The sequence below is a fragment of the Mycteria americana genome, chromosome 19 (genome assembly GCF_035582795.1).
Source record: "Mycteria americana isolate JAX WOST 10 ecotype Jacksonville Zoo and Gardens chromosome 19, USCA_MyAme_1.0, whole genome shotgun sequence".
Taxonomy (NCBI): Eukaryota; Metazoa; Chordata; class Aves; order Ciconiiformes; family Ciconiidae; genus Mycteria; species Mycteria americana.
This window is the reverse complement of record NC_134383.1, coordinates 54,855-79,228: the sequence shown is the minus strand read 5'-3', so window position 1 is coordinate 79,228 and position 24,374 is coordinate 54,855. Positions and strand designations below refer to the sequence as shown.

At 51.8% G+C, this 24,374-nt stretch overlaps 1 protein-coding gene across 11 annotated transcripts in view; it reads left to right on the top strand.

Moving 5' to 3' along the window:
• The first annotated feature begins 48 nt into the window (after positions 1-48).
• The window catches only part of C2CD2L (C2CD2 like), a 33,896-nt gene continuing 9,570 nt past the window's right edge, over positions 49-24,374 (top strand). For 6 of the 11 annotated variants that reach the window (XR_012778384.1, XR_012778386.1, XR_012778387.1 and 3 more), the window contains exons 1-14: positions 49-365; positions 8,060-8,155; positions 8,645-8,764; positions 10,653-10,763; positions 11,665-11,778; positions 12,411-12,528; positions 12,694-12,817; positions 13,373-13,437; positions 14,036-14,163; positions 14,459-14,630; positions 15,406-15,507; positions 16,124-16,257; positions 16,776-17,058; positions 18,488-18,697. Coding sequence is in view for 5 of the 11 variants with exons in the window: in XM_075521086.1 (XP_075377201.1) it covers positions 123-365; positions 8,060-8,155; positions 8,645-8,764; positions 10,653-10,763; positions 11,665-11,778; positions 12,411-12,528; positions 12,694-12,817; positions 13,373-13,437; positions 14,036-14,163; positions 14,459-14,630; positions 15,406-15,507; positions 16,124-16,257; positions 16,776-17,058; positions 18,488-18,697; positions 18,941-19,008 (2,088 nt within the window). In the remaining 6 variants the exon portion in view is untranslated. Of the gene's footprint in view, positions 366-654; positions 845-1,775; positions 1,867-8,059; positions 8,156-8,644; positions 8,765-10,652; positions 10,764-11,664; positions 11,779-12,410; positions 12,529-12,693; positions 12,818-13,372; positions 13,438-14,035; positions 14,164-14,458; positions 14,631-15,405; positions 15,508-16,123; positions 16,258-16,339; positions 16,425-16,775; positions 17,059-18,487; positions 18,698-18,940; positions 24,309-24,374 lie in introns of those variants that run through there. The other 5 variants (XM_075521087.1, XM_075521086.1, XM_075521088.1 and 2 more) reach the window with 5 other exon arrangements.

Below are 24,374 nucleotides of genomic sequence, written 5' to 3'. Positions count from 1 at the left end.
GGCCGGGCCGGGCCTCCCCTCCCCTCTCCGCCTCCCCTCCCCCGGTGGGAGGTGGCAGCGGCTGAGCCGGCGCCGCCGCCCGCCCGCCATGCCTGCCGGCCCGCCGTGAGTCGCTGCGCGCCATGGGGCCGGATCCGGGCTGGGCCGCGCTGGTGCTGCTCTTCGCCGCCTCGCTGCTCACCGTGGCGGCCTGGCTGCTTCAGTACTGGCGGGCGGCGGCCCGGCGGCGGCGCGGGGCGGCGGAGGAGGAGGCCGGGGCCGGGGCCCGGGCGCTGCTTGCCGCGCTGCTCGCCCTCCGGTCCCTGCGGGAGCAGTGGCAGCGGGCCTGGGTGCGAGCCCTCAACAGCCAGGCGCGCCGGCACGGGGTACGGCGGGGCCGGGGTACGGCGGGGCCGGGGCGGGGGGAGCTGCCGTTGGGAGCGGAGGGGGGAGCGGCGGCGGCGGCTTCGGGGCGGGCGGGGCCGCCCGCCCTTTGTTCTCGGGCGCCGGGGAAGCCTTCCTCGGCGGGAGCCGGAGCCCCGGTCGGGTCTCAGGAAAGCGGCTGATGGAGCAGTTGGAGGTTTCCACAGCAACCTCTTCCGAATTTTCTGGTGTTTCTTCCCTTTCGTCTCCCAGCGTTACCGTTGTATCGATCTGTCGTTCTGAAATTCACGAAGGAGAATATGCCTCGCTGATTCCCCGTGGAAACAATCACCCGGTAGCTCGCGTCGCCTGCGGGGCAGGGGCTTTTGCCCACAAAAGCTGTGGTCCAAAGTCTGTCGCCGTCTCCTCTTTTTTTCATCGTATGAACGGGAAGGGGGAGCCTTCCTGTTAAGTCGCGTGGGAAAATCAAGAGCTAAAAACGGTTAGCGCGAAGCTAACGCGTTTGAAGAAAAGGAAACGAAAGTCTTGAAGAATGCGATGCAAACTTGTCTTCGAGTTTTCCAGCATGGTTGGAAAAGTCTCTCCCCTTTTGACCAAGTGGGTTAAATTCTGGGCTAGGGGCAGGACGGAAAAGCGGATCTCTCGGTGCAGCCCAGCCACGTGAAAAAATGAGGCGATTGGGGGAGGTGGGGAGGAATGAGAAATTATTACTCCCCTTGCCCCCAACCGTTGTTAGTTGTATCAACGTGAGAGCCTTCGTAAAGTCCAACCCCACAGGTAGTGTCATGACTTTGGCTCCCTTGGGAGTGTCTGCGCAGTGTTTTTTCCAGCGTACCTTCTGCAGCTCTTCATTTCTCTGTATTTTCACTTGCCTCGGTGTAATCCCCTGATAATAACTTGCTGGGATGAGATGAAGAAATTGCATCTTTGAGGAAGGCAACTTAGGAAGAAATGCTTGTTTTTTATTACGTGTCACCTGCATGGTACCTGTGTTTTTTCGAGGGGAGGCCTTAGCTCCCATCAGCAAGTATGGGGCAGTTCAGTTTTGGCCTTTTGTTTTCCTGCTTAAAGTAGACAGTGCTGTCTGGCATCTTGAGAGCAGCGGGGTTAATAAGGCTCATTAAGCAGTTGCACTTGAAAGTAACGGCACAAGACGGAACAAATCTTAATTGTGTAGGTCAAGCACGGCGTTCTTGAAGTTTTGTAGTCCTTAACCGTAGCACAGCAGAACCCTTTTTGAAAGGATTTCATCAAATGATCTCGTTCAAAGCGCAGAGCAAGGGCTGTGGTTGTTCTCAGGTGATGGTTGCCTCCTGGCGTTAGGAAGCGCCAAATGACCAGAATGGGATATCTGTGCGTAATGAGCCGCCTTTGTGTTCCTTTTGCAGCCTCGGACTGGGAACGTTTTTCTTTTACTAGCGTCGAGCACTGTAGTGCAGAGAATATTTAAAAATATCGTCCACCACTCCTTTTGAAAGGACGTATGAAGTCACTTCAGACCAGGTAACTTGGATTTAGAGCACAGGCTGTTACAGGTTTTGTAAAGAAAGCCATAGCCTGGTCCCGGTATCCCGTATGGTGGCTGTGTGAGTTTTCTGAGAGACTTTGTCGTCTGTCGCTTCTACGAGGCGAGATGGTTGAGCGTTACTACTTGGAAGAGCAGCGTGTCTCAAGGCAGGTTTTGTTCTCGTAAGAAATGTAGGATCAGCCTCTACAAGTATTGTGCAGGTGTGAATGCGGATGGGCTGTCTGCGTAGGATTGTGTACCCCTGTTACCTGGCTGATGTTTTTACCTGCTAAATTATATCTTCTGCCTGTTATGGATGGATCAGGGAATTGGCTTGTTCCGAATGTTACCTTTCTTAACGCTTGTCTTATGTATGTTGCCTCTTCCTATTCTGAGGTCTGTCGTGAAGCTGGGTGTTGCTTATTGCCGCTGTTTTGGACGGATTTGGTTCATTGGACCTGTCTCACTGATGCTCCACAGCTAGTTTTTATTGTTCTCCTTTTGAAGAAAGAAAATTTTTTTGTTGTGTTCAGTCCTTTGCTTTCCCACCTGAAGTTCTCTCTGCTCCACGCGTGGCATGACTTCTCACCTCCTCCTTTGCCTTGTTAGATTGACTCACCAGATGTTAGATCGACTTGGAAGCGTTGGCATAGTTTCTCCTTTGTTGCTACTTGCGATAAGTGAAATTGTCCTTTTTAACAGAAATGTCTTAGCACCCGGTCTCTCTTTCCCACCTTAAATCTAGCTGGCTAGCATTAGGAAATGGGAATGGATGTTTGTATCCCCGTCCAGGCTCTGATGGTGTCGAAGGACAGAGTATTCAAAGTTTTTCATTGGTTTTAGGATGAGCTTATCCTCTGCCGGGTTTTCAAGAGATCGAGCGCTCTGTTCCCAAGAGGTTTGCGGAAAAATGGGTCTTTCCACAAAGGTGTGCTTGATCTTCCAGACGCAGGGATAAAGGTCAAGTTAACCATCGAACCGTAAGCTGTGCCTGCTTTTGTGAATTCGGCCATTCCTTCTCTGGTGATTCTTTGTCTTTTAATTTCCTTTACTGTCGTCAGTTGCTTGCACTTAGTTGTCAACGACTGAGAAAATGGTAAGGTGCCTGTTCCGAAGTAGGGCAAGAAGTTTTCATGGTGGGGGGGGAATCAACTGGCCCTGTTGTGTTTGTGTCCCATTTCTTGTACTGGTTACTTGGAACAAGTTCAGAAACCTTCATCGTACTCTTAAGAGAGTCAGAAAACAGTCCCTGAAGTATACCGAGGGCAGGAGGAGTCCAGCGTGCGGGCCTGACTCCTCTGAGGGCAGGCAGGACTGATTACGAGTAGTAGCCTAATGAGTACTAACTGGGCTATGTTCTTGATCTTACAGGATGAGGTACAGGAAGAATGAGAGGGTGGTGCTGTATGAGGTGGCTGTAGGACTACAGCCTGGAACTAAACGAGACTAGATTATGTAAGATTATGCTCTTGAAAGTTACACTGGGTGAGATGTGAGAAACTTGATCTGGTGTTTAACCTGTCAGCTGCTAAAGCCCTTCCTTCTGCCTGCCTCCATTCGTTTCTCCCTCCCTCCTCCTCCCCGCCTTCCCCTGGTCATGCAAATAGTCAGGTGCAGCATTGAACCCGAGATCCCCATCCTGAAAAAGCGGTTCTTTTTGCTGCGGCAAACTTCCGAATGTCAGGATACGCTTGGCCAATTTATTGTACGGAAGCCAAAACCCTGCGGATCCTGCTGGTGTAGAACCCTCAAAGCCAGCTCTTTCTGTTGTGAAAGACTGAAAGTAAGTTCGTTCTGATACGACACGTTGTATTGAGGGGACCCGCTGCCTTGAGCGACGCTTAGCGGCCCCCCTACCGTTGGCTCAGTACAGTGGCTTGCGTAGGGCAAGCCAGGGCAACTGCTGCTTCTCTTTTCAAGACCTGACAGGAAAGTCAAGGGCCGTTCTCTGGGATGGAGCACACAGAGAACGTGTGCTCCACGTTCTCTTTAGAGAGAGGTCTCGGCAAGGGACTGAACTCTTTAGAGAGAGGTCTCGGCAAGGGACTGAACAGAGGCGAGAACATTTGCGAAGTGCCTCCCCCCGTAGAAACGCACCCTCTCCTTCCGTGCCCCTCTTGTCAGAATGCTGCGGTCGTGGTGGTCGAGTGTCAGCAGTGGCCCATGTCTGATACGCTGCGCTCTTCCACGCTCTTCCACAGCTTTCACGTGCTGAATTCCTTAGATTCTCTCCAAATGACCTGAATTTTTAAGTTCCAGAATTTAGAACTCCTGTAAGGTGAAGATTAGCTGATGGCTGAAACGGCCCGGAGGGCCACGCTTCAGTTGCTGCTGCAGTCGCTCCTCGTCTGGAGCAGGTCCACTCAGAAAGCAGCATTGCCACAGTGAGTTGCTGGGTCTAAAAGCTGTTCTCTGAAGTGGGGCCTGGTGGTTGTCCTGGGGGGCTGTGTCTTACGTGGGATTCTGGATAAGATCGGGAGTTACCTGGAGCTGCTTACATCTGTTTAACTGCGAAAAATGCTCCATCTCGGACCCTTTTCCTCTCCCGCCCCTCAGGCATCCTATTCCTGCCAATGCCCTGCTTTTGAGCCGCGGAATTCCAGCACTCAGCCCCCTGCTCCTCATAAAATGGGATAAAGTGGCTGATCACGTCTAGCTGGGAAAGGGATAACTATGGTCTTTTTGCTAGCGTTTCCTCCTTGAGCCTTGGAAGTAAGACATGGAAATTCTTTCAGGCACACAGAAGAAATGGCACGGTCTTCAATCGGGGATGGAGGTGGAAGACTTAGTGTGGGTCCTGAATCCACGTGATGCTTGCAAAGCCATGGAGATATGCGATTGTTGTTCAAGATAACTATCTGTGTAATGATTTCAGTCGCATCTAAACTTTGCGATCCATATAGCAAGTTACTGCGTTGCAACGTTTGGCCTAGACTCGCAACTGCCCTTTATAATGCAGTTGTTTTTGAGGTATCTCTTTGTCAGGCGATAAAACAAGTGAAAATTTTCATTTTGTCTTTTAGCTAGCGCTTTGGTACTGAGGTTTTGCGCGATGCGTTCTGCCGAGGAACTCTTTGCTGACTCGTACGAGAACTTTCACGCTACAGCCTATGGCGTCAGGAGACGGTAACAGTAGAAAAAGAAGTAAGACCATTTAGTCTCGGTCGTTGCAACTTTGCTAACATATTGCAAGGCTGAGTAACTTTTCATTGTGTGCCCTGAGGAATTACGTTTTCAAGCAATCTAGGGGGCTGCCAAATGAGAAGAGAGTAGGGACTTAATAATACAAAAGCACTAACTTTAACTGAAAAATTTTTTTTGAGACAATACTCCTCCAGTCTTTTAAAAGTTCGGAGCGATTAGGTGAAGTCAGCCTCAGGTTGACTCCGGTCTTCTCCGTGTAGTCCATGCGTACCTTCCGAAGGCCACAGAACAGGAGACTTGGTCTGGGCTGGGTGTGTGTTAGGTTTTTTTGTTTTGGTTTTGTAATGAAGTTGCGTAAAGGGTAGTCCTGCCGTCTGCTGAGATCTTGAAGGAGAAGCAGCGTCTCCTTTTTTGCAGTGCATTGTAGTTTTCAGGTAAACCTCGGTTTAGAACTGATGGCAATTCTGTAGTTGAAAATGCACCAGCCTTCTCATAAAAAGCATTACCCTGTGGCCCCCTCCTCCCTAGTCTCTGTCTCCTATGAAATTATTCTTGCATCTGGTCGAGGGAAGGGGCATAAGGCCTGATAGTCCTCGTTGCAGTTGACAGCGGCTGCTTCCCCGCTCCCAGTCTGACTCCACCCCTGCTCTCCTTTTAAGTCCCAAGGGGACTTGGGGATAGATTTATGCTTAGAAGCGAGCGATCTGACTTTCTCCGGGGTAGACTTATTCTTAGCTCCTTTTGCTGTCACTTTTTAAAAATTTCAGCTGTATTGACTGACAAAAAGCCGTAAGGAAATGCAGCTCTGCGAAGCGGGGTTTAATAGTGGAATTGCTGTGGAGGAGCAGATGGTTGTGAGCGTGTCGGGCTCTCGGCGTGGATGCGGAAGGGTGGAGGGTCTCGGCCCTCATTTATAAGTCCGCTTCCGCAGGCTTGTTGGTATGGCTGGGGAAGAACCGTAGATTCCTGAATTGATTGCCTGTTCAAGAGCTATCTTTACCGTCCTCTGGGTGCGCTGTCTCATTTTCCCTTGTGCGTAGTCCCGAGAAAGGGAAAGGAAAATGCTGAAGCTGGGGTAGAAGTCTCACGGTTTGCCATAAAAGGATCACAGAGGGAGGCTAGCGTTCCAGGGTCCTAGTCCTGGAGGAATGCTGCTCGGTCGCTTCCCTCTTGATAGTCTGTTTCTTTCCGTGGTTTTGTTGTTTCCGCATGGCTTCCTTCAGCTTGGTGAATTTTAAAAGAACGCGTCCTAATCTCGTTCGGGTCTAGATTTGCCCACATTTCCTCATGTTTCTGAATCACAGTGAACGTGAGGATGTAATCCACATGGTAGGAGCTTTATAGGAGTGCATTCGTGGTCAGAGCACGCCAGCATCTGAATTCAGGCAGATTCTGCTAGGAGCATGATCTGAGGGAGCTGGCAGCAGGCAGATGAGGGTCAGTCTGCCTTGCGGCTGTGTCTCATTCTCATCCCTGGTACTCAAGAGAGTGGCTTCCGTCACAAGGTGCCACTTTTTTCCATAGATCTTTAAATGTTAGCAGCTGGCATTTCTTATTTCCCGTTTGGATTTCAAGTTACTTGCCTTAAAATGGGGCAAAGACTTGAAAGGAATTGAGTTGCCTCTCAAGAGCACGCTACCCTCCTCGTTTTATTTTTCCTCTGTGTTTTCTCCCTGCCTTGGGGTATGTATAGGATCACGCTACCTTGTGCATGCAGTTCATTCCGAGCCGGCTGAGTAACGAGATCTTTCGAAGCTGGCCAGCGCCTCCCAGCTTGGTGAGACTGTGACGTATTGGGAAGAACAGGGCAACGGCTTGCCGCTGATGTTTATATACTTGAGTCATTGGGTGGAGGTTCTGGTTGCGGAGAGAAAGGGCTGATCTGATATTCTGGACTGACCCAGATGGGTGAATGCACAGCTCCGGTGGATGAGGCTTGCAAGAAGAAGAAACAGTAGGCATTAGCAGTATGAAGCAGCAGGTAGCGATCCAACATTGTTTCTCCATTGAGTCTTTCAGTTTTGAAGTTCGGTCACTGGGAGAGCTGCCTCGTGTCTGTGTTGAGAGGAGGGCATGCGTCCAGACTAGTTTTTGACAGGCAAGTGGCTCTTCAGGTTGTAGTATGTATGCTGGTCGATTAGTGTCCAGGAGCCCCTTCCGACCCCCTTCCGCCTGTCACCTGGGTCGGTCTGTTGCACGGAGGTGGCGGCGCACAGTCTCGTTCGCTTAAGAAAGAGAGTGCGGTTTCCCACACCTTTACGCTCCCCCTCAGTCACCCTGGCCCTAAAACATAAGCAGCTTGGCAAACGGCTGTGCCCTTGTGCTCAGATTGCCTGCTTGCTCTCTCTTTTTGCCCCTTGTGAGCAGAGGGAATCTTTGGGGAATCTTTGAGGGATACGTTTCATGCAGGGATGCTCTCAACTCTTTATCTTGGCCTTGTATTTCTTGAGAAGGGTTCTCCGTAGAGAACCGGTCCTGTTATATTCCCAGGAGAAATCCTCAAATGAAGAAGAGGGATGCTTCTGCAGTGGAGATTGTAATCTAATAAACCAGGAGAGGGTGGAAAAAGGGAACAAGTCGAGGACAGGAGCTGATGTACCGTATACTGAGGGTGGATTTTGTTGTTGATTGGGGTGGGGTTTTTTATTTGTTTGTTTGTTTGTTTGTTTTACTTGGGGCAGGATTAGTACAGAGCAGGGAGAGAGAGAGAAGAAACAGCAAAGCTTCTGCAATGAAGAAGGGTTAACGCACTTGACTTATAGTTGACTGCTGTCCAGAACAATTGTCCATTCTCATTTGGGCTTGCCTGTCTGAAATTAACGTAGCATTTGTGAGTCTAAGTCTTGACCGGAGACCTTGTTTCCTTTCTCTGTCTGGACAAGCCAAGGTGGGTAGAATTGCACTGTGCGACGGTTCCACCTGCTGGCTGGATCCATGGAAATGGACCGGAGTGTCTCTGGGGCCCCACGTCAGAATTGTTCGTCCTCTTTTGAACTATCTGGGATACCTTGACCATCGGGTACTAACAGAGTTCTCTTTTTGTAGAGTTCAGTGCAGATCACATTTGAAGAGGGTCCTCAGTTACCACCAGCTGCACACATAAGTCGCGTGACGTGCAAAGGACAGTCGGACCACAGCATGGTAAGGCTTTGCTGCTGTGAATTGTACGGTGTGGCGTTTCTCTGTTGGCTGATGGTGTGTTCTATGGATATCGCCGAGGCCTGCGCGATGGGGATGGTGGAACCGGGGGGGTTTTGCGCGAGGTCTGTTGTTGAGTTCGGAGGCCTGCCGACGGGCTTGTGACATTGCGGCTCTGGGGCTGCTCGATGGTGAGTTCTGGGAGAGCCCCGGGGGGGGGATGTGTTGGTGGAGCTGGGGCATATGGATGCTGAGCCCGAATATTGGGGTCCTATAGCGGAGAGAAGAGCGCTCCTGTCACCGATACAACTTTACTGCCTCACATCCAGTCTGAAACGGCAGGTTCGCAGTGCAGAGCTGGGTCTGGGAGTAAGCCTGGCGTTTCTTTCCTGCCACGATGGGTCAACCTTGCCTGTTGCTTTTAGACGTTTTGCCATCGCACGGCTGGCTCTCGCCAAGGATATAAACTCATGTCCTTCTTTTTCTCTCTAGGTGCTGTCCTGCCATCTGTCAGCTGAAGCTGTGAAATTCCCTGTCTCAGTTACTCAGCAGTCCCCAGTTGCTGTTTCTGTGGACACCTATCATGTCACTCTGGCTGTGCTGCAGGCTCAGGTAACAGTTGTAAGAAGTTAGCCACTGAACTTGTTCTTTCACCCGGCCCCATGCCGATTGAGGAAGGAGGACCTGATTTGGTGCAAGTAAAGGCCTCATCGTGCTGCAAGAAGCAGCATGCTGTCACTAACGTTTGGCAGGGTGGCAAATATTCCTGATCTGGCTGCTGAGTCCCATTCTCTGAGTCTTGTTCTGCAGGTCTTGGCTATGTAACGTAGCTGTAACAACATCCAGAGAGATCTGAGGCACAGCAGTGTTCTATAATGTGTTCTTAAGTGGGTGTTTAAGAAGCAAAAGGTCCACAGAGTTCAATTCCCTTCACGGTGTGATGGATAGGGAAAGATGCGTTCTGCGCGTATGTACGATTATGGTGTCGTCCTGGTTGTTGGTGCGAAAAAGAAATCCACGGTGAGTGGTTTGCTTGTCAGTGCTCCCCTTAAAACATCCACAAGAGTGCGATACAGGTGTTTTTCTGTGTGTTGAATATTGGAGATGCTTCTTCCAGAACAGAAGCTCTGTGAAATCGCAGTGGGGGGTAACTCCATAGTCACTTTCTGGCTGGATTTTCTTCTCTGGAATGTGATTTTGTCCCCATCGTGAAGAAGGGCTTGACGCTGGAGACTGTATCTTGCTTGGAGACTGTGTGCTCGTTTGCGCTATAGGGAGTCATGGTGAAATTAGAAGTAACTCTGTGGTAGCAGAAGCCAATCCCCTGCTATTGCAGGTATTGCAGTTGGAAGGTTGTTCTAGAACCCCTTTGCTCTCAGAAGCTTTATTAAAATTTTCAGCCTACGTTTATCAGATCATCCCGGTTTGGTTTTGTGCCTCCCTTCCGTGGTCGTGTAAATAGCTCCTCTCTCTCTCCTTGGTGTTTAGCGTGCCTGCTGCTGATATAGTCGTGGGTGGCAGCTGTGGTCGCTTTTCATCTTTGCGTAGTCTCTTGGAGCCAGGTGGCCTTTGTCACGTCTCATCAAATTGCTCCTCTACTTGCTGGCATTTTCTAGGTCTCCTTGTCTGTGCCTATTGAAGTTTTGGGTTGATCGTTCTTGTAGAGAATTGCACGTGGCATTCTAATTGAGGTCTCGCTGCTGCATTGCGAAATGCTGGTGAGGTTACCACATGCCTGTCGGTTGGAATGCTTCAAGTACTGTATTCCCAAATGTGCCTTGCCTCTTTTATGCGCCTCTTGTTGGTTATTTACTTGGCTACTGTGTCCCAGATACGCCGCTTTCGACTGACGACCTTCGGTGTTCATGGTAAATAAATGTCAGTCTGTCAGTTACTTTAGAACTATGTTAAATTTCATTCCCCTCTAGTAAAAGAGATAGTGGGTCAGGAGTTCTTCCTGTGTGGTTCTGTTTCTGTCTGTTGCATTAATGATGCCTTTCAGGTGTACGGGTGTGCTACTTTTCAAGTGAACTACGGGATGGCATACAGTCTGGTTTGTTGTTGCAGACTGTTGGTGACCTGGATGAGTTTTCAATCTGAGGATGATCTCGTAGAGACGCATTGCTAACTTACGAATGGCTGTGCTTAGGTTTGGCAATGGTTAATTGATGTAGCTCAGTAAACATTCCGTGTCAGTGCCCAGCTCGCTCTTTCGGATTGTCCTGCAGGCTTTTTCTTCAGCCAAAGAAATAACCCATCGTTTTTCCCTCTGATGGCGCCTAGGCATCCGAAGGCAGCGAGGAAGCCAGATCTCGCTATGGACGATGAGGCTTCTGCAGCTGCTTCTTCCTGTAGGCCCGGGACCGCTTTTGTTCTTACGTTCTGTCTCTTATTGTTGTGCTGGTGTGAGGGCCTTTCAGCTGCTGAATTTGAAGCAGGGCGAAAAGCACCTAATGGAAACAGAGACTGTTCCTGACTATGGGTATTTGTTCTGGTCCAGGTGGAGATCCACTTGGAGGAGATACAGAATGAAGGTCTCCTGGTGTCGTGGGTGTTCAAGGACAGACCAGATTTGAACCTTTCTGTTCTTCCGAGACTTCAACTTCGCCAGGTGAGCGGCAAATGGTGGGAAGCCGGACTCGAGCGGCGGAAGGGCGGGAGGGGCAGAAACAGCACCGAGCCAAGAGGAAGGCTGCTGCGGAGGGGAGAGGTTGGCAACTCGCTGTCGTGGCCCTTTAGGGCGAGGGAGGGGATTCTTTAGCCCTGGAACCGATACTAGCTCACCTCTGTCAAAACAGCGCCTCCTCAAGAGGGCCGAAGCCGTACCGATGTCTGTTGTCCGAGTTTGGTCTAACAGCTGAATGGGAGTCTGCATAGCGAAAAAGGCTTTCTGTCTATGTAGGTCCTGCTGTTGTCAGATGTAGAGCTGCAAAATGAGCTGGGTTGGTTCGTGGTTTTTTTTTGGGGGGTGGGGGTGGGGGTGGGGGGGTCGTGGTGTTGTTTGTTTGTTTGGGGTTTTTTTGAGAGGTTAGTGTGTGGAACCTGTGGCTATTAGAGGTTTAACGAGCTGAACACGGGCGTGCTTGCGCTTCTGTGATCCAAATAGGTTGGTTGATTTGTTTGTTTTATTGACACCCTTGTTGCTTTATCCTGAGTAGATGTAGGAATTTGGCTGTTCTCCCAAAAGTGCGGTAGTACCACCTCACGAGGTGGTGAGGATGTGGCAAACTGTAAAAGCTGTATTGTCAAAATTTGCAATGGGTAGACTACAGATGCAGAGGCTGAGTTTGTCTCATTTAGACAACTTACATTTGCCTGCAGCTGTTAGACGGAAGCTTTAAGCACTGGGGAGAGTGTGAACAGGATACGGGAAGAGTACCTGGGAGGTTATTACCGGGAGAAAGACGGTGTAGCGTCTTAGAGGCTGGAGAGGCAGTTGGAGCTGTATAAGGAGAAAATGTGTCAGCCTCATTATGACTTTCCTGCATTTCCTCTTGATTTGCGGAGAGAAGAATGAAGGGAGAGCGGATCTGTCCACCATAAAGGATCTGATTGAGGATACCATTGTCAGCACGCAGCCAGCCATGATGGTGAATCTGAAGGCCTGCACCGCCGGAGCCGGTGCGGTAAGTCTCTCTCCTCATGTCGTTCTTGTGCCTTAAACAATGTGCCCAGGGGCGCTTCTGAGGGCTGAGGCTCAGGCAGGAATCCAAGGGTTGAGACTCTCTTCTGGGCGACAGCTGCATCCCGGCCTGCGCTGTCATAGGAGTTGGGGTACTGTGGCGCGGGGAGTAGGGATAATTAGATACTGCTCTGAAGGGCAGGTCTGTTTGTACCTTGTTTCCTTGAGCGTTGAGTGCCAGTTGTGTTGAGGTGGAGCCAGACTGCCTGAGACGCATCTCTGTTTTGGCAGTCTCTCCGTTGCTCTGAACACCAAGGCTCCACCAGGGCAGCCTTTACAGACATGAAACGGTTCATGGTTTGTTGTCTTCAGTTGTCTGTCTGGCCGCCAGCAAGCTTGTTCTTGTCTGTCTCTTTTCACGTCTGCCTTAAATTTCCCATCTGAAATAACACGAGGTCCCACCGGAGGTCGTTAGCTTGGGGAACCTGCAGCATCTCTCGATGGCTCTTGTGGGTATTCCTCTATCTTGGTGTGAGGAGCTACTTAGCAGATGCAAGGATGAACGTCGCGCGTCTTGCTGCTGTCTGCTGGCAAGTGAATGATAAAGGCATCGATCTCACTCTCGTCATTCCTCAGGTACCCAGCAATAAGTTGACTCAAGAGTCCCCATCCGGAGTAGCAGCAGCCCCTCTGGCTTCTAAGCTGTTGGTCCGGAATCTTCGAGTGCTGAACTTGGGCTGCCAGGGGAAGGGAGGTAAGCGTGAAAACATTGCTGATCTGCAGGGGCAAGCGCGCAGGTGGTGAGATTGGAGCAAGTGGATGTTTTGGGTGGGTCTGAATGGAAAAGAGTGGCGTGCATCCGCCAAGCCGCTGTCTTGTGTTGATGAGCGCGTGCGTGCGCTCTGTCCCTCTGTTGCAGGAGTTGGGGAGATACGCTGCGTGGCAGAGCTAGACAGCCCCTCGCAGCAGAAGCGGACGAGGCCGGTGACAGCTGGCAGTGCCGGTGCTGCAGCAGAGATGGAGTGGAACGAGGAGCTCTTTCTGTAAGTGTCTGCCCTCCTTCCGGCTGGCACAGTGGAGGCAGACCGGCATGGTCTCTGGGTGTCATTACCGCACTGCAGTAACTGATGCATACGGTGCAGAGGTGAAGTCCGCGCTGCAGGGCAGCGTGTGTTTGTGCTGCCCGCCTGCCGGGCTACCGATTCTGGCAATTGGCCCCAGCTTGCATACTTATTTCCCGCTCCCCCGGACGCTCGGTGTTGTAACTGGATGGGCAGAAGTGTCGATCGTGGGCAGCGTGTGGGAGTGGCAGGTGCAGAAGGCCTGGAGCATAAATCTCGGCCTTCCAGAGAGATTGCCCTCTCAACTTCCCCTGGCAGCCTACACAGCCCTGCAGGGGACATGAACCGGAGTTCTCTTCGGTGTAGTGTGCTGCCTCTTGTTGTGTCCTCCAAAGCGGTGCACGTGTACTGGAGCTTTGGAAAAGGTGATGAGGCGTGTGAGATTTGAGGGAGGGAAGATATGGAATGGGGTTGTTTGCTCCGTGGCCATTCTGCAAAGATTGCCTGATACTAGCCCGTCTTTTTCTGTTTCAACAGGGAGTTGGGACCTAGAAGTAAAGAGCTGAAGCTACAGGTGCTGGGGAACGGTGACGGAGGGGGAAGTGAGTACGGGCAGCCGTAAGATGGATCGTAAGACGAGGAGACAAAAATGCCTAAGGGACTTCCTGTGCTTTGAGCCTGTGGTAGTTCTGTGTCTGTACGACATGTGATGAACTTTGCAAAGGATTTTTCAGATCCAATTTTACGTGAGCCTCTGACTGCACGAACAGACTCTGGAGTCTGTTCTTAGTGAAATGCTCTTACTCTGACCTTTTTGGTACCCAGGAGGTTCCCGTGGCCCGCCCGTCTCCGCTCTGAAGCGGGGAGGGGGACGTGGGGATTTGCCCCCGTGTATTGGAAGAACGTTGCAGAAGGCTTTTAACTCTGTTCATTTGTATTCGGTCAGGGACTAACCGCAGCACCTATTTTTGATGGAGGCCGCACAATGGCCACCTCTAAGGGAGTCGATTTCTGGATTGGTAAAGAGGAGCGGAGGAACGCTGCCAGCCCCCTCCTCCCCTCAAACCTGGGGGCTACTGGAGTCATGGGGATCTGCTTCGTTGGCCCCCAGGGCTGCTTCCCAAAAGCAGGGGTTGCCCGGGAGACATCTGAGGTGCTGAGGTCATGCAGTGTGTTTTGTTTTCCTGTTCCTTCTCGCAGATGTGCTGCTGGCACATGCCACACTTTTGCTTGATTCTTTGGGCAAACAACCATCTGGGAGACAGGTCTGCTCGCTGGCCCCAGGAGCTGGGCGGTCACTGGCGGCTGAAGCTACCATTATATTGGAGGTGAGCTCACAACTCCATACACTCAGCACGAGGGTGCGCTCCGGAAGCGTTCACGATGTGAGCCTCTAGCTGGAGACGAGTGTGATTAGCATGGGCTTGTCACAGGGGACTAGCAGACCCTTAGGCTGAGGAAGGGTGTCGCCTGGCACTCAGTCCCTAAGCCTCCCTCCATTCAACCGACATTGTAGTGGGGATGGCTCTTCGGTGTCCAGAGCAATAGCTTTTGTCACCCCTATGCCTGCCTTTCCATCTGGGAGGAAGAGAGCCTCTCTGAGCTGTGCTTTACTCTTTGTAGCTGCTATTTCAGGAGTCTCCTGCATCTTTGAATGCTCAGCACGCCACATCTCTGCGAACCAGCATCACCCCCACTAAGAAGGTGGAGATGGACCGGACCATCATGCCTGACGGCACCATTGTGACTACTGTCACCACGATTCAGTCCCGGCCCAAGGCAGACTGTAAACTGGGTGAGGCTGCCCCACGACAGGGGGGGCTGCCCACGGCGTCTTGTACGATGGCCGCTATGGGGGTGCAGACTCGGCCACGATATTCCCGAGGCCGCTCACACAGGCAGTAGCAAAACCGTTTAGCCATTTTATGTTGCGGTTGTTGCAGACTCACACCTTGCATGGCACTTCCGGGTTGGAACTCGGGCATCGTCGCCATTCCCTTAGCATCTTGCAGCTGGCTGGAGACTCATGTAGCCTTGGGGGAGGGAATTGATGCAGCCCTGGGTTTGGGGGGAGGTGAGAGAGGGACCAGCCTCTGTGATGCTCTTTGGTGGCGGGAGGTCCCAACTCTTAATGTGTATGCTGCCGCATAACCTCTGCGTGATGTCGGGCTAAGCGTTTTGCCACTCTTCCTCTATTTTCTTCACTGCTAAAGAAGTTAACGCTGTACGTACTGAATGCAGAGCCAAAAGCACGTTGACCTTAGTAGTGGTTGTTGCCGATTGCAATTTGGCATCCTGATCAATGTAGTGCTGGATATTCCATGAGGTGGGGCTGGGAAACAGCATGAACGGGGTCTCACGACGGGGCTGCTTCACGCGTCTTTTTCCAGTAGGCTTTTTACTACTTTGTTGCCAGAAACCCTCACGGAGCCAGCCTCTGCAGGCTCTCTGTGAACACTCGAGGCTTTTTGGGGGCGTGTGTAGCGGGCCACGATGCAGTAGTGAAGTTGCCTAAGCTTCATCTTCACTTACTGGTGTCTCTGTGTCTCTGCCTCTCTCTCACTGTGAAGATTCACCATCAAGGTCGCCTTCCAAGGTGGAAGTGACTGAAAAGAAGACAACAGTGCTTTTGGAGGGTGGCTGCCCTCGCGGCCCCTTGCCCAGCGGTAGCCGTAAGTGCTTGGAAATCAGAGGCTCTTACTGGAGCGACTGCGTTCCTTAGCCCTTCTTGGAGAGCGACAGTCTGAATGTGGGTCACTGAACTCGTCTGCGTTTGCTGCAGAAGAGAATGCCCAAGTGCCCAAGTGAAGGTGGCGGCGGAGGGGTGGTGGTGGGTGGGGGCAGGTAAAAGAAATTCCACTTTGGCTATCCCGTCTGTGATGCTGGGTGTTTCCTTGCTTGACAAGGACATTCCAGGCTATCCAGACCCCAAGAGCTTTGATCACCCTGTACTCCGGGCTCTGTCTCCGGGACAGGGCGCTGCGGCCATTTTGACTGTTTGCAGCCAAGGCTACCCAAACTCTGGGGAGTCTTTGGAAGTCTTTGTCGAGTGGGAAGGGTATTTTAATGATAATGCTTGGTGGGAAAGCAAACTTTTCAGGTGCCTAAAAGAGCTGAGAGCTATATAGAGCTTCCTTCCTTTGGTTTATTCGGGCAAGTCCGTAATAAATTCTGCTCTCTACCTTCGTGCACATGTAGTTGCCTATTGCAAGCATTGCAGGCAGCAAGCGACCTCTTGCCCATGCCGAAGGTCGCTATTTCAAGCATCGGTATCTTTCTTGTGCTCAGGGGATAGCCATATGCCCAATGGCTTGGATCCGGTGGCCGAGACGGCAATCAGGCAGCTAACCGAGACGAATAACAAGCCCGCCAAGAAGACCCCAACAAAACGTAGCACGCTGATCATCTCGGGAGTTTCCAAGGTCTCTGGTAGTTAGGGGGCTCCATTTCCAATCTGGGACGTTGTTTCTAGGGATGTGTGCGTGAAACCACCCTGTCCCGTAGGGACCGGTGTGGGAAGGTTCCAGCACAGACGACTTGCTCGGCAGAGCCCTTTCACTGCTTCCTTGCAGCTTGTCACTGCTTCCCAGTGAGTGTCGAAGGTACCTCGCCGGCCTGCAGGGTAGCTGCCGGTGGGAGTTCGCAAAGGGCAGCCGCAGAAGAGGAGGCTGCTGCCGTAGCTGGTTGGGAACCTCGTGGAGAATCTAAGGAGTTCTCCTCAGACTTGCCTACAGGAGGGAGGGAAGTGCTGTGGAATGCTTTAGAATTGGCCGTGTTCCAGTATGTTTCAGCAAAAGAGTGACGATTGCACATTGGTGCTGTCTAGCACTGAGGATCGGAACTGGAGCATCCATATGTAGGTGTGGATGGAGGAAGGGAGATAAATGCGATCCTTTAGACCCTGTCTTCCTGTCTGCCTGACCTTCTGACTCCCCTCCAGGTACCTATCGCTCAAGATGAAATGGCACTTTCTCTGGGTTATGCTGCATCCCTGGAGGCCACGGCGTACGGGGATTCTGTGGCAGAGGGTGCAGCTGACCGGATGCACGATTCTACCGAATCGTCACAGCTGCTGGAATCATCGCCGTCGGGACAAAGAGCCAGTCAGGAGCTGGATGAGACGACGCGATCGGACATCTCTGAGAGACCATCGGTGGAAGATGTTGAGTCTGAAACTGGCTCCACGGGAGCCCTTGAGACCAGGAGCTTGAAAGATCACAAAGGTAAGGATGAACCGTTAGACGGTAGCTAATGTTAGCCTGTTGTACTTGAGGACAAAGTGACATCTGAGTTCCCCACCCGAGCGTGGGGGCTGCAGCCAGCTTTCGGCGTGGCGAAGAGCGGCTTCTTCTGGAGCCTGGAAGAGCCTGCCTCTCTCCCACGCTTCCTGTTGGAGCGGTTCCAAACTCCTCTATTTGCAGGTGTCCAATTCCTGTGGCCTTTTCGGTTTCTGTGCTCTCTTAGATGGGAACCCTGTGCAGCTCACATGGTCCTGAGAACACTTTTCACTCCCTGGCCTCTGGGTCCACAGATTAGACACGCATCCATAAATAATGATTCCTCCTCTGAATTCAGCTGCCTCTGGCGCGGAAATGGAGGCCGCCCAACAATGTGGATTGTACGGGCCTTGATGCCCTCCCTCTTTCTCTGTTAGCATCAAAGTAGCGTGTCCACGCAAACTCTCTGCTTTTAAACGATGGAGCGGGCCTGACCTGACCGAGCTGCTGTTCTGGGCTTTCTGGGCTTGTGTCAGTTAGGCAGGTCGCACACCTTGGATTTGTCTGCTTGTAGCCATGATGGTCTCAGTTAGCTACAAACTTACATAAACAAGCACAAGCCAAGATCTCGATTGCTGAGAGTACAAGAGTGGGACAAGTTTCAGGGGGTTGTACCCTGGTACAACCAGGTACAGTTTGAACTGCGGTGGCCCCTTGTTTGCACGTCAGCAGGTAGAAAGGTGCGTGGCCCAGATTCTTGAGAGACCTGTCGGGCGGGGAAGAGAAGGAAGAAAACAGAAAGCAAGCCCCCTCTGTAGGAAATACTGTTGTAGCATTGTATGGTGTGCAGGTTTTGAATATGCCTTTTTGCACCCATTTGGGGCCGATGGCGATTGGCATCTCCATCCTGTCCCGCCCGCATGAGTCATCTGGAGCCATTGCCGCCATTTGTCTCCAGATTTGGGCATCTTGTGGAACCCTGGGCAGTTGTTCCAGGGGCTCGATGACTGGCTAATCCAGGTGCCCTTGAGACGGGCTAGTCTGAGAGGCCTTTTCCCTGTTGTGTGTTCCTCCCTGTGTCTCCACAGGCAGACATTCTCACTTGTTTTCCATTCATATGAGCCTTAGCTTTCTATTACAATTCTGCACACTTCTACTGAAGGGAGGACATTGTTGCGTAAAAGGAAGTTTACACAGAGGGGACATGTAACGGCGTGCTTAGTGAAGCAGCTTGTCGGTATTGCAGTCTGTCCTGAACGCAGACTGCCTTGTGGCTGGGAGCTGGGATTCGCTGACCTGACGAGTGCTTCCGCCACTTGGGGTGGAAGAGGTCTTTGCCGCTCATCCAAGAGCGGCCGAGTGCGTTGTTGCCCCCGAGGCTTGCCAGGGCAGGATACTATCGTGGTTTCCGTCTCCTTCCTTTCTGTCTTTGCAGTTAGCTTTCTTCGGAGTGGTACCAAGCTCATCTTCCGGAGGAGGAGCAAGCAGAAGGAAGCGGGCCTGAGCCAGTCACACGATGACTTATCCAACGTTGCCGCCAACTCCGCCACCAGGAAGAAAGCTGGCAGCTTCTCCCGCCGCCTCATCAAGCGCTTCTCCTTCAAGTCTAAATCCAAACCCAAAGCTAGCGACAGCACAACAGCAGGTGAGAACTGAAGGAGGGAGAAGCCCGTCGGAAAGATTGTGCAGAGATCCTTTTCTAGTCTCTTGTCTTCCCACTCCGCGGTATCTGTGACCTGCAGTCCAGTTCCTTCCAACGTTGGCTGAGGGAAGACACCCCAGTGCTTTATGCCAGTTGGGGAGCAGAGGTGGCAAACTCGGGGCTTAGGCTGCTCGTCTGCCTTGGCTTAGCCGTCTCCGACTGTCATATCCCACCGTGCTCTCCCAGAAAATCCAGGTGGCATGCTAATCCCTGCGGGGGTCCCAGGAGCTGCAGAAGCGACTCTGCCTGCATAGCTGTCTGGCATCGCCGGGTGCATCCTGGAAAGGCGGGGGGGCCCTCTCAGGTCGCAACCCTCAAGAGTTAAAGGTCGAGAAACTACCGGGTTAGCTACGTTGCCGAGAAGTGTGGGATGTAGCCTCGCTCAGCTCTTCTAGCGAGAGAGAATGACATGGTCGCTGGCCGTCTAAACGCTCTCGTTGCTTCTGCTTGGTGCAGAGGCCGTAACCTGACTGAGGTGTGGTGCGGGGCGATGCATTCCTGGGCTGTGAGCTGTCGGGAGAACAAGCTGCAGTTCTCCACCTGGCTCTGCCATTGGAACGGTCTCTGGTTTGGACAGTGCTGAGGGATGCCTGCTTTCTGTGCTATGCTGATGAAGGAAGGATTCTCTAAGAAGAAGGAAGTTTTAACCACTGGGAGAGTTTTTGTAGAAGCCCGCATCCTTGCAAGAACGTCTGGTCGGTGCTGTCGGTGCTGCCACCCTGTGACGCAGCCTTCTTTCCGCATCTGTGTTCTTGAATGGGGAAGGGGCTGTGCTGCACGCGCGCGCCAGCCATTGTATGCACAGAATCCTTTCCCTCGGGGGCAGTTGGGGGTGTTGCCAGCGGGGCATCGGGCTGTCTTCCACACCTGCGGAGCGCCTGGCCTCTCGCACTCTCGCGGTTCTCACGCCGGGGACCGGCACCACGCTGGGGATGGACGGTGAGGAATGTGGTGATGCTAGCAAAAGGGCAGTCTGACGTGGAGCCTGAAGCCACGTGGTGGAAAGAGGCAAGAGTTTACGTGTTTTCGCTGATGAAATGGTTTCCTGTAGTAGAAGGAGCCTTTCTTGGTTGCATCCGGTATTTCATTTCTTCTAGCAAACCCGATCCGCCATGTTCAAACGGTGGGTATTTGTGGAGGGAGAGGCACGCAGGGGAAAATCGACTCCTTGCACGGGAGGAGACTTCCGGTCTAGACAAACAGTTTTCTGGTCTCCTGACACACGCACATTGCGAATATCCCCAGAGTCCCCATTCGGATAGCGTAACGATGCTCTTTGGAGAAAAGCCTGTGCCCTGCCGGCGTGCCTGGTTTGAACGGAAGCTGCTGCTCTCCTGTGGGTTGTAGAGTTAAGGAGAGGGGGCAAAGTGGAGGAAAAACCTCACTGAAGAGCGATTGCCTAGGCCTGACTGGATTCGCTAGCTCTGCTCTCCTGTTACGGTACCTCCCGGGGTGGGGGCTGTCGCCCCGCCTTACGCAGGATGCGACCGACTGAAAAAGCAGTTGTTCTCTTGACGGTGCGTGTAAAACAGCGTCACGTTCTTCGGAAGGACAAATCCTGGCTTACCGATACGGCCGTCGCGTGCCATTTCCAAAGACCAGAATGTGTTTGGTACGCTGCTGCGAAAGGATTTGCAGGTGGGAGTTTCAGAGCATCTGTTGAAAGTGTCTGGAGGCAGGGAGGGCCAGAGTCGCCCGGGACTTGGATTGAAAGCGCTGGTGCGTGCCAGCAGGAGGGACTCTCTTTCCTGTTTTTCCTGCCTATTCCCCATGAGGTTGGGCATGTGTGAGAAATCAGACTGGTCCAGCTGGCTGACCAGGAACCTCTTCTCCATCTGTTTGTTTTGGTCTGGGAGTCTTTCTGTCATTCCCGAGCTCTTTCATGTCTTTTATCCTTTGTTTCTTTCCTCGTCCACACGATAGTGTGGCTTCGTTCGCAGCTCCATGCGCTATGGATGTCGGAGCGCTCACTGTTTCTCGCTGAAAATCATTTTCCTCGATGCGAGTGACCAGTTCCTGCTGCAGAGCTGGTGGAAGTTGGCAATCTGCAGCTTGCCTCTAGCGATCTGGCCGCCGGTTTGACGTAACCTTCCTTTGCTGGGTCGGTGCGGCGTCGCACGCGGCGCTGTCCTTCGCAGGCGTGCCCTTGTTCCCAGAGCCTTGGGGTTTGGTTCCAGTTTGGCATTCTCTCTTGCACCGTCCCCGCTATGACTCTGCCACTGTTGCTGGTGGTACTTGACACTCCGTTTTTGGTTTTTGTTTATTCTTTTTTAATACCATGTCAAGGTTGCCTTGAATGAAGAGTGCTGGCTGAGCCCAGACAGCACCGCTTCTCTAGTGGGATGGCTGTGAAACCTTGCATTAGAAATGCTGGTTTGAACGGAAGGGAACTTTCAGAAGAGCCAGGAGCTCTTCAGTTGCGGGTTTATCGCAGGACCTTCCACGAGTCTCATTTAATAGTCCTGTATTCTTTTCTTTAAACCACAAGAGCAGCTTGAGCTGTCTTGGTGCAGAGCAGCTGGAGGCGAATGCCCGAGGCTCCCACTGGTGCTTCCAAAGCGTGAATCTGGGGCTCGTGTACGCAAGGAGGGCCGCGAGGGCTAGCGAGCGTTGTCCTTGTCGCTGTAGACTGGAGGCAGAAAAGGCGAGCGAGGTTTGTGCTCAACGAACATGTACCTAGATTTCGACCGGAATATTTTGCTCTGTCTCGGAGGAAGGAGGCGATAGGAAAGCTAGGAGTAAAACCGAAACTTGTGTTCCTCACCAGCCTTGGGAAGCAAAGATCCCTTTCTGGCCCTGTTAAAGGGGCAATTCCTGCCGCACGTCCGTGGGCCTTCCTGAATTTCTTCCCGGTTTGTTGGCTCCAAGCTATGCCTGCTGATGAATCGCAGCGGAGGTACTGTTCTTGATTTTGAGCTTTGACCTGGCAGAGGCTCATCTGGCAGTCTCCTGGGCTGCGGTCTGTGGAACGAACGGCGCATGGGACACGCGACGGTTGGCGTGTATCTTCCCTTGAATTTTTGGCAGTGCTCTTTATCATGGGCAGTAAATTGCTGTGAAAGTTTGTATCTGCTTAGATAGCTTGCAAAGGAAAGGGATATTGTCAAGTGCTGACAGAGCGCATCCCCAAATGTTAACTCCCGCACATGCTCGTGTTTCCTAGCGGAGATGTACTTTCTGCCATTTCGTTGCTTCCCAAAGTCGTACAGCGTAGGACTGATATTGTAACCTTTTATCTTCTTCTACATGTTCTTGGTAAGTGCAGAATGTTTCTCAGGGTGTTTGGGTAAACTGCTGTTTGAGGGACAGAGGGATAAGGGGGATTGGCTCAGCTGTGTGAACCAGGAGTTTTCTAGGGCTGATACGCTCCTGATTAATGTGTTGATCCTTTCTCTTCGTATCCGTGCGTGGCTTCCTTTCTCGCATGCACAGTTGTTTTCATCCCCCAGGTAGTAGGCGGCTGGTTTTGTTAGTCCCGGCTATGCGAGCACGGGTGACTCTCCCGGCTTCCTGAAGCCAAGAATGGTAACGAATCCACCTTGTGGGGCCAGTGTGATTATTGGCGTGAGAAACAATTCTTCTATCCTGATCTTCTTGGAAGGAAAGGGAAGGTCACATAGGTCTTTGGCTTCCAGAAACTATAAAGACAGAGTCCCAGGGAGTTTCCCCCCCATAGAACGGCTGCTTAAAGAAATCTCTTTTGTATTTAATCCCTGCTTGTGCTTCTGGCTTTAAGACAGAAGAAATGCTCTTTGAAATCTGCTTTTCCCTGTTTAACTTCTTCTGGATACCCATGCCCTCACCTCAGCGCCATTGTGGGGTCTGTGCCATTGCATAATGCCTGGGACCACGGAGCAACCCCAGTGCACGGCGCGGGCCGCCGTCTAACTTCTTAGACTCGAATGATCTGCAGCTGCCAGGTTGCTGTCTCAGGGTAGGCTCAATATTTGCACCTTGTGAAATCGGTCCTCGACCGGATATGTGGGGAAGAGGAGAGGCAGAGTGGCAAGCTTGAATGCATGGAGGCTTCTGAAGGAGTTCAACCTGCTTATGAGGGCCTGCGTTCCAAATGCTGTGTTTTACTGCTGGCTACACAAGTAGAAACGGTGACTGCTAAATGAAGCCAAAGTACATGTTTTGGTTTGGCTGTTTTTTGTTTTTGCTATTTTGGCTGAACAGAGTTACTAGAATTTACGTATGGTGTGTATTTTTACTTTCTCTGAAGAAAACAGATTTCTCTAGCTGTAAGTATGCTTGTAAGTATGTTTTTGTCTGGATACATCCTCTCCCCATGTTTTGGTAAGGCTTTTTAAGAGCCTCCCCATCGAAAAAACCCTCGCCATCAGCCCGCGAGGGGTATTCTCTTGAGGGGAGAGAAAACAGGCATGGGAAGAAATGGAGGGAACCGCAAAACCTCAGTGTTTTGGGTGTGCCGTAGGCTTTAGCGTGATGGATGTCTGACTGAGGCCCGGTGCTTGGACAGGGCGCTCAAAGGCTGCGTGTTCGAGGGCAGAGGGATCGCATGCGTGCGCGCGTGTTTGCGTGCACTTGTAATTAGAGCGTGCTCTGTGAATGCCTGTACTGGTCACGCTGCCGAGTGACTGAGGACGGCAGGGCCGATCGGTGAGTCAGGAGAGCGGCCTTACCAGCTTCTGTGGCGTCCACAAAATATTTCTTACACGGACCTCTGCAGGGGCAGACTTGAGCAAGCAAGTCCAACTTCTGCCCCTGCAAGCACCCTCGCTGCTTATGTAGTTGAGGAAGGGTTTTTAGGCAGATTGGATGAAGTGTGGGAGAGCGAGGGGAGACCACTCGGGTAGAGAGCTAGTCAGAAGGAAGCGTAATGAAAACCTCTTCAAACCGATATAGGAGGGCCACGGGCACGTGCTTGTTTCTAAACTAGAACTGGGCGCGTGGCAAAGCGTACGCTTAGAAATGTTTTCGTTCCACTGTTTTGTCTTTAGCAATGCTGCTTCCTTCCTGCGACGGCTTCTTTTGGTTCATTGTTTGCTCAACCTACAGAGAACTCATTTCTGGGTAGCTGGTGAGGTGCTTGAGTGTTGCATGGCTGGCGTTTGCGTGTTTTGGGGTCTTTTGCGGTGTTCTCCCTTCCCTCCCTCTAGGTCACGGTGAGTGTCATGGTAGAGTAACAATCCCAGTGGTGGTCAGACTTCTGGAAAAGGTCTTTGTGTACTCGCGATACCGCAGCTCCTTCTACAGGCATGACTGCTCCACACTACCTTTCCTTGCTCGTACAGGTACTGGACCAAATACCCGCGCTGAATTTGAATTAGCGCCCCTCCTTGTGCGTGCTCTTTTGTACTTTGATGCCTTCTCTCTGGGTGGATTATTTGAACCCCAGATTGTTTAGAGGGGAAAAAAATAGGAACTGTGTAGCTGTTTAAGAGATGAGAATAAAATGACTTAATTTGGACTAAATGAATGAAGTTCTTGCACCTTTGTAAATATTGAAGAAGAATTCCATTGCTGTGTAATGGCTGAACCTCTTAACTTATTAAACCACATGGAAATCAAAACCTGACCCCGAGTCTGACTTCCTGTCTGCTGGAATGCGGCGAGTTGGGCTTTGGCTTTCTCGAAGTTCCAGGAGGCAGTTGAT